The sequence below is a fragment of the Ananas comosus genome, linkage group 2 (assembly GCF_001540865.1).
Source record: "Ananas comosus cultivar F153 linkage group 2, ASM154086v1, whole genome shotgun sequence".
In the NCBI taxonomy this organism is placed as follows: domain Eukaryota; kingdom Viridiplantae; phylum Streptophyta; class Magnoliopsida; order Poales; family Bromeliaceae; genus Ananas; species Ananas comosus.
Window position 1 is genome coordinate 13,062,815 of NC_033622.1, and position 13,158 is coordinate 13,075,972.

The 13,158-nt window shown below is 38.2% G+C and overlaps 1 protein-coding gene and 1 long non-coding RNA gene across 4 annotated transcripts; one reads left to right on the top strand and one right to left on the bottom strand.

Annotated features, from left to right (window-relative positions):
• LOC109726014 lies at nt 79-6,437 on the bottom strand. Of its 2 annotated transcripts, XR_002220403.1 has the most exons (18): nt 6,409-6,437; nt 5,884-6,281; nt 5,428-5,767; nt 5,279-5,353; nt 5,047-5,117; nt 4,874-4,937; nt 4,672-4,748; nt 3,989-4,439; nt 3,487-3,844; nt 2,888-3,325; nt 2,768-2,805; nt 2,382-2,674; nt 2,189-2,270; nt 1,512-1,941; nt 1,332-1,379; nt 1,144-1,221; nt 927-1,062; nt 79-723 (listed from the first exon to the last, which is right to left on the bottom strand). It is a non-coding gene; the product is annotated as an uncharacterized LOC109726014 (long non-coding RNA). The 2 variants fall into 2 exon arrangements; XR_002220404.1 differs by lacking the exon at nt 927-1,062 and having other exon boundaries at nt 1,132-1,221.
• LOC109704293 (queuine tRNA-ribosyltransferase catalytic subunit 1-like) lies at nt 7,089-13,072 on the top strand. 2 transcript variants are annotated; one of them, XM_020225054.1, is made up of 16 exons: nt 7,089-7,234; nt 7,437-7,483; nt 7,672-7,765; nt 7,936-8,114; nt 8,253-8,303; nt 8,426-8,482; nt 9,113-9,233; nt 9,958-10,024; nt 10,141-10,182; nt 10,778-10,883; nt 10,980-11,090; nt 11,808-11,879; nt 11,966-12,067; nt 12,153-12,199; nt 12,308-12,335; nt 12,675-13,072. In XM_020225054.1, exons 2-16 carry the CDS (start codon nt 7,466-7,468, stop codon nt 12,771-12,773), a joined length of 1,194 nt encoding a protein of 397 aa, XP_020080643.1. In that variant the 5' UTR covers nt 7,089-7,234; nt 7,437-7,465; the 3' UTR covers nt 12,774-13,072. The 2 variants fall into 2 exon arrangements, with proteins under 2 accessions (XP_020080643.1, XP_020080648.1); XM_020225059.1 differs by having other exon boundaries at nt 7,094-7,234; nt 7,660-7,765.

A 13,158-nucleotide genomic window follows, 5' to 3' on the forward strand; every position in this document is an offset into this window, starting at 1 on the left:
GGAGTCTTCGGACCGCTTCCATTTTGCAGGCATCTGCTTCGAGTTTTAATTAATTCAATTTGATATTATATCTTGCAATTTGAAGTGGTTACTAATTAAAATATGATCCCCTTTAGCTATTTGATTCAAATCAACCAAATTCATAATCTCATCAGCTGGAAAATTATTCAAAACAGTTGAATTTAACAAAATTCCTGCTGAATATAAAGTGTTGAATTTAATTAATAAATTTAGCATAATCAAGAGAACCAAAAGTCGGTAGAATGTCACTTAAAAAAAAAAAAAAGAAGATATTGAAAGGTTTATTTAAAATGGACTGTAATACCATTTGATTGTGAACTAGTCATTTATTTCCCAAAAAAAGTTATTTAGAGCTTTTTGTATGATAGAAAGCAAAAATTTCTAGAACCCAGGAAATAGAAACTCTAGTTTCAAACAGGGTAAAAGTTTTTAAGCATTGATGCTATTGATTTTTAAAACAACTTTATCCGAATATTAATTCTGTAAGCTCTAGCCAGTTTAAAGATGTCACTCTCTAACCTGTGTTTGACTCAACAGAACATTGCTAAATCCCTATGATGTTATATATTAATTTTCTTAATTACTAAATTCAGTCCAGTTTAGTCAATTTATTTCGAACTTGCTTGACTTATGAACCAACTTACAAAGTTTTACAACTTTTGACGGGCAACATTTTCCAGGCTCCTCCCATTTGGTGTTGTCCTGCAGGGGAAAGTGCATTTTAGAAAACTGCAACAAGAAGTTTCAGAAAATGTTACTTGGCATGACATTAATGGAAGAAGAAACAGTGGCCATAGAGAAAAAAATCAATCCACACACCACAAGGAGAGCTACAGTTTTGTCTACTAAAAATTCCTTGCTGCCACAGAGGCAAAATATAATTTGTTTTAACGATAAAAACTTACGACCAAAGATCTCCTGTTCTTTATTATCACCCTTCATCTGGGCATTGATGCTTTTGAATTTTCGATAAGATAAAACTATAAAGTCTTCATTTGCACATTAGTTCTTTTCCGACTTTCAGTAAGGTTATTCTTCAAGCTGCACAGGAAAGAAAAGGCTATTCATGGCAACAAAAGCTGAAAATAGGCTTCTTAATTAAACACGTACCCATCAACACACCTCATGCCATTGGATTGCTTTGTCACACTCCAATGCATCGGCCATCAAAAGTTTGTGCATAAAACGAGTGATCAAGCCCTTGCATGAAACAATTAAAAAGCATAATTAAAAATCTAATAGCAATATGCTAATCTCTAGACTAAACACACGCAAAACAAAGTAGATAGTACATCAAGCTCTTTTCTTACATTTCCTGTGAATAGGATCAGGTTGCTCACACCAATATCCCACATTTTCTGTCAGATTGAAATAACAGGTAAACATTATTTATTTTACAGATTACACAGTAACGGTGATACTGTGATATCAAATTTATCACAATATTACCATTAGATGAACAATAATAAGGCACTAAGGAGGAATCATACCAAAGATGTTTCCTTCGCACACACTCGCTGTGAGATTATTAGGGCATAACACACCTCATCCAAGACCAATGCCTGCAGCAAAATCTTAATAACGAGCACCAAGAAATCCCTCAAAAGAACAAAAAAGAAAGAAAAAGAATAAATAAAAGAATCAGGAAAAAAAACTTTTACAGTGGATTCAGATCAGAGCCTTCCAGAATTCCTAATACAAAAACACAAGAAGGTAAGTATGGCTAAAATGCAAACAAAACAGTCAAAGGATAATACGAACCAAAAAGTTTCAGAAGCTCTTCTCCTCATCGTCACCCAATTTACTTACCAAGTTTTACAACTATCCACCCCTACTTAAGTCTTGAAGCCTCCGACATCGTGTTGTTTTGCAATGATAATAGCATTCTATCTCATAAATTAAACATGCGTCCAACAAAAGCTACACAACAGCATAATATCAAAAAGTTTTAGAAAGTATTAGTCGGCAAAGAATTACTCCAGAAGGGCATAGCTATTGTTCAAATAAAACTATGGATATATAACATTAGTGGGGAGCTAGCTATAAGCCATTATCTTTGATCCTTCCTATCCAGTGGTGAAATCCAAACTTTTAACAAAGAAAACTTAATTTTTGGAACAGAACACTAAAAAAATATGCTTCATAATCAAACATAGCATCAATATACCTCGTGCCATTAGATTGTCATTTCCTTGCCTTGGCACATCCCAACCCATGGGCCCCATTCAAAAGTCTGCACTAAGAGCGACCTATTACCCCCCAGTATGAAACAATTAGCCCAATCAGTATTAAAATCCAAAACTGATTTGCTAAACTCTCAAGGAAAAACATACTAGAGAAATTAGTATAGTTATACATACCAGCCTCTTTTCTTCACAACCCAACTGGGAGTAGCATTGCGATGTTCTTGCCAATGTCCTACTTTTTCCATCTGACGGTTATACAAGTGGGAGATTTTGTATACTGCTACATATTTCTTACTAATGATCATACAGTGATAGCAATTTTTATCATCATATCATTTTAGAAGACAGATCGTAAGAACGTATTTAGTTAGATTAAGTATTATACCTAATATGATTTAAATTATACCTAAGATATTCCCTTCACTCTCAATCTCGACACGGGTTCATTCGAGCATAGCACACTTCATCTGAGACCAATGCTGGCAAAATCTTAGCAACAAGCATTTAAAAACCCCTAAAAAAAACCCAAAAAGAAACAAAAAAAAGGATTGAGAACGAACCTCTGATGTAGAATTCAGAGCAGAGCCTCTCACAGTTCCTAATTTTACAAACACATAGCAATTAAACTGTATGTTTGAAATGAGAAAAATGGGGAGTTAGAGAAAAAGCGGAACCAAAACCTTTCAGAACGCTTCTCCTTACTACCCAGCAATTCCTTCCTTTCTCACTTCTTGACCACTATCAGCAATCTACAGTTCGGTGTAGTCATGATCTGCTAAGCTTTTTTGGAGGAGAAGCGTCCTAATCTTGATCTGGTGCTTTGTTCATCGTCCAGTACACCCTCATTAAGCTTCTTGAATCCACTCTTCATCACATGCTAAAAGGCCGTGGAGGTGATACGCTCATATATCAAGCATATCATAGTATCATTTTTAGATTCAGAATAGCGAGGTATTCAGTTAACATTAATATTACATCTAAGATCTTTAATATTATATCTAACTAAGATCTCACCCTCACACCCTCAATCTCGATGTGGGATTATTAGGGCATATTGCACTTCATCTGAGACCAATGCTGGCAAGATCTTAGCAGTAAGCATCAAGAACTCCCTCAGGCTAACAAAGAAAAGAAAAAAGAATGAGGATCAGGAACGAATCTTTAATGGCGGATCCAAAGCAGAGCCTCCTACAATTCCTAATCTAAATCACATACCGGCAATGTATGCCAGGAAAGAAACAAAGATAACTAGAGAAAGATACGGACCAAAAGTTTTCACCTTCCAATCTCTTCTCTTTGCTTGGACGCTATCGGCAATCCCTGACTCAGTGTAGCCATGATCGGCCAAGCTATGCCGGGAACGAGGATCTAGAGCTCGATCCGGTGCTTCCGCTCAATGCTCGATGATGCTCTCGTTTGGCCTCTTGAATCCACAATCTCCACCACGATCTCAGAGGCGAGGAGGCGGCCACAGCCGCAACTGTGGAGGCCTTCGGTTTAGCCAAGAACCGATTGGCCGAATCCGAGCAGCAACGTTGGACCTCGGCATCTGAAGCTCGACGCCATTGCACATCTCCAACCCACGGATTCTTGAACAGGGGATAATGCATGGTATCAAAGGACTAGGGTACGAAATCCTACACGCAAAAGATGAATCGCAAAGAAGAAGAAGAGAACGAAAGAATCAAAAGAATTAGGGCACAATTCTACACGTCAAAGAACGAAACAGGAAAGGGGAAGCGAAATAATAGAGAAGGGATTAGGGAACGGAGAGGAAATACTTCGGGGAGCCATCGCCGGAGGGGAACGAGGCTCTCGGGAGTCGAAGGGTGGGCTCCTATTCATAGCCTTGATCTGGTGCAGTCGACCGTTATGGTGGATGACGTCATGGCGATGAAATGCAATTGGCGGGACTTTTCCGCCCCGACTTCGATGCCATCTGTAGAATTCGGCGTCAAAGTGCTTCGCTCCTGAGTTTAAACTAAAATAGTGGCTAGGAGTCGGCGGTGTGACGGACATTCCCGCGGACTTCGACTTAATATCATTTGCCGAGTTCAACTAGGACTGGGGTCTGGGGGTTATCTCCAGCATAAGTCATCATGCGTCATCAATCTATTGCCGAATTCGACTAGGACAAGGAGCGTAAAAGATCCATATACTCGGTGCATTGTTGAAGTCTCATGCACCACATCATCCCATCCCTCGATCCCATGCAATACTACCATCTCTGCCCTGCAAATCAGATTGGGCGGTTAAGAAAGTATTAGTCGGCAGAGAATTGCTTCAGAAGGGCGTAGCTACAGTTCAAATAAAAATATGGATATATAACATTAGTAGGGAGCTAGTTATAAGCCATTATATTCTCTTTTTCCTTCCCATCCAGTGGTGAAATCCAACCTTTTAACAAAGAAAACTTAATCTTTGGAACAAAAGACTAAAAAATATGGCTCATAATCAAACATACCATCAATATACCTCGTGCCATTTGGTTACCATTTCCTTGCTTTGGTACATCCCAACCCATGGGCCCCATTCAAAAGTCTGCAATAACAACGACCTATTATTCCCAGTATGAAACAATTAGATAATCAGTATTAAAATCTAAAACTGATTTGCCAATCTCTCAAGGGAACACGTACCAGAGAAATTAGTATAGTTATACATACCAAACCCTTTTCTTCACAACTAAACTGGGAGTAGCATTGCGATGTTGTTGCCAAAAACAACGACCTATTATTCCCAGTATAAAACAATTAGATAATCAGTATTAAAATCTAAAACTGATTTGCCAATCTCTCAAGGGAACACGTACCAGAGAAATTAGTATAGTTATACATACCAAACGCTTTTCTTCACAACTAAACTGGGAGTAGCATTGCGATGATGTTGCCAATGTCCTACTTCTTCCATCTGATGGTTATACAAGTGGGAGATTTTATATACTGCCACATATTTCTCACTAATGGTCATACGGTGATATCAATTTTTATCATCATATCACTTTTAGACACAGATTGTAACAACGTATTTAGTTAGATTAAATATTATACCTAATATGATTAAAATGATACCTAAGATGTTCCCTTCGTACTCTCAATCTCGACATGGGTACGTTAGAGCATAGCACACTTCATCTGAGACCAGTGCTGGCAAAACATTAGCAACAATAATTTAAAAATCCCTAAAACAAGATCAAAAAAACAAAAGGAAGAGAACGAACCTCTGATGTAGATTTCAGAACAGAGCCTCTCACAGTTCTTAATTTACGAACACATAACAATTAAACTGTATGCGTGGAATGAGAAAAAGGGATAGTTAGAGAACATAAGGAGACAAAACATTTCAGAACGCTTCTCCTTACTACCCAGCAATTCCTTTCTCGCTTCTTGACCACTATCTGCGATCTACAGTTCAATGTAGCCATGATCTGCTAAGCTTCTTGGGAGGAGAAGGGTCCTAATCTTGATCTGGTGCTTTTTGTTCATCATCCAGGACACCCTCATTAAGCTTCTTGAATCCACTCTTCATCACATGCTCAATGGCCGTAGAGGTGATACACGCTGATATATCAAGCATATCGTAGTATCATTTTTAGATTCAGAATAGCGAGGTAGTATTCAATTAACATTTATATTATAGCTAAGATCTTTAATATTATATCTAACTAAGATCTCACCCTCATACCCATCTCGATGTGGGATTATTAGGGCATATCGCTTCATCTGAGACCAATGCTGGCAAGATCTTAGGAATAAGCATCAAGAACTCCCTCAGACGAACAAAGAAAAGAAAAAAGAACGAGGATCAGTAACGAATCTTTAATGGCGGATTCAAAGCAGAGCCTCCTACAATTCCTAATCTAAATCACATACCGGCAATGTATGCCAGGAAAGAAACGAAGATAATTAGAGAACGATACGGACCAAAAGTTTTCACCTTCCAATCTCTTCCTCTTTGCTTGGTCGATCATGGCTCACTGAGTTATGTAAAGCTCCACGCCATTGCACATCTCCAAACCACGGGATTCTTGAACAGGAAATACTGCATGGTATCGAAGGACGAGGGTACGAAATCCTACACGCGAAAGATGAATGAGAAGAAGAAGAGAACGAAAGACGAAATACTACTACACACCAAAGAACAAAGCAGGAAAGGGAAAGCGAAATAATAGAGAAGGGATTAGGGAACGGAGAGGAAATACCTTGGGGAGCGATCGTCGGAGGAGAACGACGAACCGGAACGAGCTCTCGGGACGAAGGGGGGCTCCTATTTATAGCCTTGAGCTGGTCAGTCGACCGTTATAGTGATGACGTCATGACGATGAAATGTGATTGGTGGGAGTTTTCCGCGCCGACTACGATGCCATCTGTAGAATTCGGCGGCGAACAGTGCTTCGCTGCCGCGTTTGAACTAATAGTGGATAGGAGTCGGCGGTGTAACGGACATTATCGCCGACTTCGACTTAATATCTTTTCCGAGTTCGACTAGGACTAGGACTAGGACTAGGACTAGGATTAGGATTAGAGGATATCTCCAGCACACGTCATCATGCGTCATCAATGTATTTCCGAATCCGACTAGGATTAGGAAAGTAAAACTTCCATGTACCTGGTGCATCATTAAAGTCTCGTGCACCATATCATCCCATCCCTCAATCCCATGCATGACTACCATATCTGCCCTCCAAAACAGATTGACCGGTCAAGATGAACGTTTGAGATGGAGCAGAGAAAGTGTGGTGCACGACATGCACGGGTGGACCTGGTGGACCGGCGTGAGGCACCATGGCAATTCTTTGACGGCTGTGATCAAATCGCCCAACGGCGTTTCGTTCGATCTGGTTCGTCCAATCATTCCTTCCCCTACTCCGAAGCAAAATGAGCCGTTGCATTTTACCCTCCCCTCCCTCGCCAATTCCCGTTAGCCGCCGCAGGGGACTTCAAACAACGAACGATATTTTAGGGCGACGATTTTGGGGCCGCGTACGATTCCTCGTTCCTTTTCACATCCCTCTCTCTCCCTCGCAGGTTTTTATCACGAATCCTCTTCTTCTCCAACGAGATTTTTTAGCAGTTTTAATAAGATCGAAGCATTTGATCCGCGGATTATTCTTTTATGCATTGTTTGTTTGTTTTTGGGCTTGTAGTTTGCGTTTTGTAGCAATTGGTAGCTTGGATTTTAATGGAGTAACTAATTTGTTAGCTCACAACATCGGTAATGTGCTTGCAGAGTGAGTACATTGGGTGGTATTCTTTTTAATGGCGCTTCGCTTTGAGGTTAGTACGAATATGTTGTTGCTAAATGTATTAAACAAAAGGAATTCTTATATGCTTGTGTAAGCAATCAAATTCACACCAGTAGGTTTTCGGGCTTAGTGGGAGAGCTCTCGACTGATGGGAAACTATAAATAAAAAGAATCCTCTCTGTTTTGATCGGTAATTCGCGCTTTAAGGCTTGATTTCAGGTGGTAGGAAGGTTCAACCGGGCGCGTGCGGCACAACTGACGCTGCCTCATTTCGTATGTCAAACGCCACTTTTTATGCCTGTGGGAACTCAAGGTTTGAAATCCTTAATTCCCATGTCGTTTCGCTATACAAGTTCACACGATCGGATGTATAGCATAAAAGTTGTATCTAGGTGTTGTCGAGCTTATCTCTTCTCAGCTGAAACCAGAAGTGGAAATAGAAACTACTAGTGCGTATTCAGAACTCCTTTGTGTTTTTTGCAGGTACAATAAAAGGTCTAACTAATAACCAGCTGGAGGAAATCGGCTGCCAGATTATACTTGGAAATACGTACCACCTGGCGCTTCGCCCTGGTGCAGATCTGATTGATGAATTCGGGGGCCTTCACAAGTTCATGAATTGGAAAAGAGCTCTTCTTACCGACTCGGGTGGTTTTCAAATGGTTGAAAATATACGCCCCTGATTGCTTTTCCTTTTTTTTTTGTGGCAATTATTGAATTTGATGCAACTTGTTAGTTGCGACCGTTAATACATTCATTTAGCCGTTTCTGACTGTGAAGATATATTTTTTATTTTTTAGGTTTCTTTGTTGCATTTAGCTGATATTACTGAGAAAGGAGTAACATTTCAGGTAATTCTTTATTGCACTTATTAGCTTTCCTATTGAAATTTCCTATGCAATGCTCTAGAAGATGAAAAAATATCTGCTCGTGAATGATATTAGTTAAAACTTCTCTACATTCTCATTGACAGTCACCTGTTGACGGAAAGCCGATGCTCCTGACACCGGAAGAGTCCATCCAAATTCAAGTACGTACATCTTTTTGGGATGTTTTCACCTCATAGTCAGACAATTTGGAGAATTGATGAACTTCAGAATTTCGTTCAAAAAATTTAACTGTTAGGCAAGTGCTAAATCTTAGTGTTTTTGTCTTTCAGACTGCAAGCAATTTAATATGTTGAAGGTTTAAGTTCATGAGGTTTAGATATATTTTTGTTCATTTTCTTGTGGAAAGGTGTTTCAGGTGAATATTTAATTCCATGTGGTATATAAATGGGCCAAAGTCTATGTACTTTTTGATCTGATAAAGTAATGTTCTGATTGAGGGTTTGCACTCAAGAACATAACAAGATAAATTTTGTGGTGACATGATGTAGCGGTTTTCTCATGTGTAAGAGGGAAAAGTCGCCAGAAAGGAAATATATTAAAAACTCTAGTTGTCACTTAGTTGCGTCAATTTGGGAGATAGTATCTCTTCTTTTTATATGTAGTATCTCTTCTTTTTATATGTTGGTATTATGTTATAATATTGTCATTTTCACCTTTATTATTTCCTTATAAGCAAAGGACTTCTTATTCCTTGGAAATTATAATTTTGTTCGCAGACTTACATGCCTCCACCTAGTATTCTTCTTGTATCTTACCAAATATATGTGCAGAATAAAATAGGAGCTGATATCATCATGGCCCTTGATGATGTTGTAAAAACCACCATTACTGGTCCAAGAATTGAGGAGGCCATGTATCGCACTCTTCGGTGGATGGACAGATGTATAGCTGGTATATCAATGACCTCATTGCCTTAGCTATATTTAGCTTAAACTTATTAATCTACAAGCTTTTTCTTATAGTATAAATGACAGGATCGATTTATTCTGAAGGAAACCAGGAAAAATAGTCTGGAATACTTTGCATTCTTTGTATTGTTTTGTAAGAACTGGTGGGTGATGTCAGCCAGTCCAGTTATGCACATCATGCCTGCCTATCTAGAGTGTTGCGATTTGTGATATTTTAGCAAATAAAACTTACTGTAGTTCCTGTTTCTAATACTTTGCATAAACCTTCCTCGTCTCTTAGAAACATATGCTCATCCTTTTGTGTGTTTATCTTGCTTAATTTCTTGTTAGATTTGTTTCTTTAAACCTTTGTAGTTTTTGTTTTTGTTGCCATTATCCTATATTATGCAATCTTCAAAATTTCGCTTGGCCTTCCATTGTTTGTTTTGCTCATTATGTGAACAATAATAGGTTATAATACATTGCTTGTACTTCATTTCATCTGTCGCCAGCAGAAATCTCAATCATGCAGTTTCAAAGCTAGTTCACTTTTTATTTTTCCCGTGGATAAATTTCTTTCTCCTTCAAATTTCATGTAATATAGTTGGATGACTGTGTATCTACTGTTTAATCGTTTTTTGGTGATCAATGAGTTTCATTACATGTTCGAACATGTACAACATGGTGTGGTCTGTTGTCATTTATCTTTCTTCTTTATTGAAGTGCAGCTCATCAGAAACCTGATACTCAAAATTTATTTGGAATTGTTCAAGGAGGGCTAGATCCAGTTCTCAGGTAACTGCCACCAGAGTATTATATCTGTGACGTGAAACTTTAAATTGGCCTTTAATTGTATTAGGTTTTTAATCAAATCATTTCTTTTATCAAGAGTTTGGAACTCCCTTATGCAGAGATATATGTGTGAGGGGCTTGGTTGAACGTAATCTTCCTGGGTATGTCTTTCGATCCATCTTTTCTGTAGAGTATTATTAGAGCATTTTTTTGACATTGCTCGACTGTGGCAATCTTGTGGAATATTTATGTTGTGCCTTGTATGTTCTCAGCTTTGCCTCTCATGTGGTCTACTCCTATAGATTAAATGAATTATAATTGATCTATGTAATTAATATTTGGAAACTTCATCTGTTGTACGTCTGCCTACGGAGTTAGATGCGGTTTAAGAACGATTTGATTCTTTTGCTCTTAAGAAGCTAGCCTCATTGTCTCTCAACTCCTTAATAATTTGGAAAAGCAGTTAAGGAGAACCATTTTTGGCATCATGTGATAGGCTCGTTCTGACCCACTTTCCATGTAACCTATTAACTTGCTATGTGTACATATTAACTAGTGGAAAGTACAATATATTGCTTTAATATTAGTAGGGTGTTGTTTCGTTGAACTTTTGTGTAATAGGACAATATTGGCCTGTTATATATAACATATGAAAATATGTCTGTTCAGTTTGCTCTACCTTATTTTGTTCAACTTATCAGACTAGTGCTATTCGATTTTTAAGAGGGGCTGATTTTCTAAGTTGTTCTTCGTCAGCTATGCCATAGGTGGTCTTGCAGGTGGTGAAGATAAAGATTCCTTTTGGCGTGTTGTGGCACAGTGCACTGCTGCATTACCAGAAGACAAACCACGCTACGTGATGGTGCAAACCTTGGAATAATGTTTTTACATATACATCTCATTTAACTAATCAAGCATGCATCTAAACTTTGATTTAAACCATCCATATACATTGCAGGGTGTCGGCTATCCACTTGATATTGTAGTCTGCAGTGCTCTAGGTGCAGACATGTATGATTGTGTTTATCCTACTCGTACTGCTCGCTTTGGCTCAGCACTCATACCAGAGGTAGTCAAGATTTTTCAATTTTCTTTGATAATTTATTAAGCAGAATAACTATGGTGTTTGACTGAATATCCTTAGTTCTGAAAACATGACTCACATGATAGTTCATTTTGCATGTTATTGTTTTATGGTGCTAAACTTTTGTGACGATCGGTCTCCTTACCTCAAGTACTTGGCTTTGGGTTCTTGCTAATTATCTACAAAAGAAAAAGCTAGAAATGGAAACCACCACAATATGGAAGTGGGCCCCCCTGGCATGCTCAATGCACTATAAGGTTATAAATATGTAAGTTATGTTATTAGAATAAATCCAACATATTGCATAGGTAGCTACAGTGTTGTGCGTCATAAAAATTTGCTGTGAACCTTGAACACTAGAGTCCTAGACGCAGATCACAACTCGCAAACTCAAGCAGACATGAATATTGCAATTAGAACCTATGTAGAGCTGAACAAATTTAAACCTATCGGGTGTCAAAGGGGCATGATAAAATCAGTTTCTATGGTCTAGCTATTAAGATTCTCGATGGCTTTTGAGTTCTGTTTCTTATCTGCTGTTGTTGATAATTTGTATGTATAAAAAATGCGAATCTAACTATGTCGCTGTATTAGTGAAGTTTTATGTTGGCAATCTGAGGGAACCTGCAATTCTACTTACATGATCTCATGTTGGGTGCTATTTTTTAATTAATAGGACTTAATTTCATTCTTCTTATTAAGGGAGTTTTGAAGCTGAAAAACAGGGCAATGGCAAATGATGAACGCCCTATTGACCCTACATGCCCATGTATGGTGAGTGTTTAGCCAAAGTCAATAAAAATAGCAAACGCCACTCTTTCTGCGAAAGTGTCTTTTATACGATCGATCATCTTTGGCAGGTCTGTAAAACATATACACGTGCTTATCTACACTGCCTTGTCACAAAAGATGCTATGGGTTCTCAACTTCTGTCATATCATAACCTATCATACATGATGAAGGTATAAGCACGATATTCTAAAATAATTCTGAATTTGCAATTGCTATACTTGATGTTTTATCTTCTCTTCTTTTCTGTGTTTACAGCTCAGCAGGGATCTCCATACATCGATAGTTGAAGGACGTTTCCCTGAGTATGTCGTTTTGCTTTTCTTATTTTGTTCCAAATATCATTTACCTCCTTCTAGTAAAGTAAAAAAATGTAGTTTGACAAATTCTGGTTGGTTTGTCTGTTTATGTAGGTTTGTGAGAGGATTTCTGCGGACACAGGTTTGTTTTTTTGGCTTCATATGCATATTTCATTTCTATATGTTGTAATATGACTGCAAGTACTCAAAACCCTCTTTTTTCTAGAAGCGCTTGAAGAATTGGTAATGTCTATTATTTGTCATATTTGTTTTTACATGTAAACGTAATCGCCGGAAAGGTCAAAAGCTGCCATGAATAATTATTGTTAGAAGAAAGTAACAATATTGAAGACTAGAACAAAAAAAGAAGAGTTCATGTTATGTGTGGAAGATATGTCCAACTGATGTAGAAAAAGCTCTTTTCTTTTTTTTCCTTTGTTTTTGCCTTTTTTAGTTCCCTAATGTTGGCATGTTGTCACAGTTCCCCAAGGGTGATGTCCCGGAGTGGGTGTGCAATGCAATGGAAGTTGCCGGTATCGACATCTCTTCATGCTGTGCTTCCTTCTCACCAAGCCATTAGCTTGAAATTTTGCGATATTAGTCTTAGTTAATCAGACTAATTTCACACTCAGCCTCAAAGAGGTCTCACGGTAAGATTCTTCGTCAACAGTGTCACCGGCAGCATATAATTTTTCAGCAATATGCTGCTTTACAAGAAAGATAATACAGGTGATAATTTTCAACACGAATTTGTTGTCCCACGAACTGAGTCATACAGTTGTTGTTATTAATCATACAATTGTTGTTGTTAGCAAAGAGAAACTGTGCAAAACGCTCAGATTACCATTCTAATGTTGTTGCTCAACATTGGTTCATTTCCATTTCATTCTCTCCCCATAATCTCATCTCGCTTGCTCATGTTACAAAATTTGTCATATAAAATCAGATTGTGCTCCCTCTCTAAT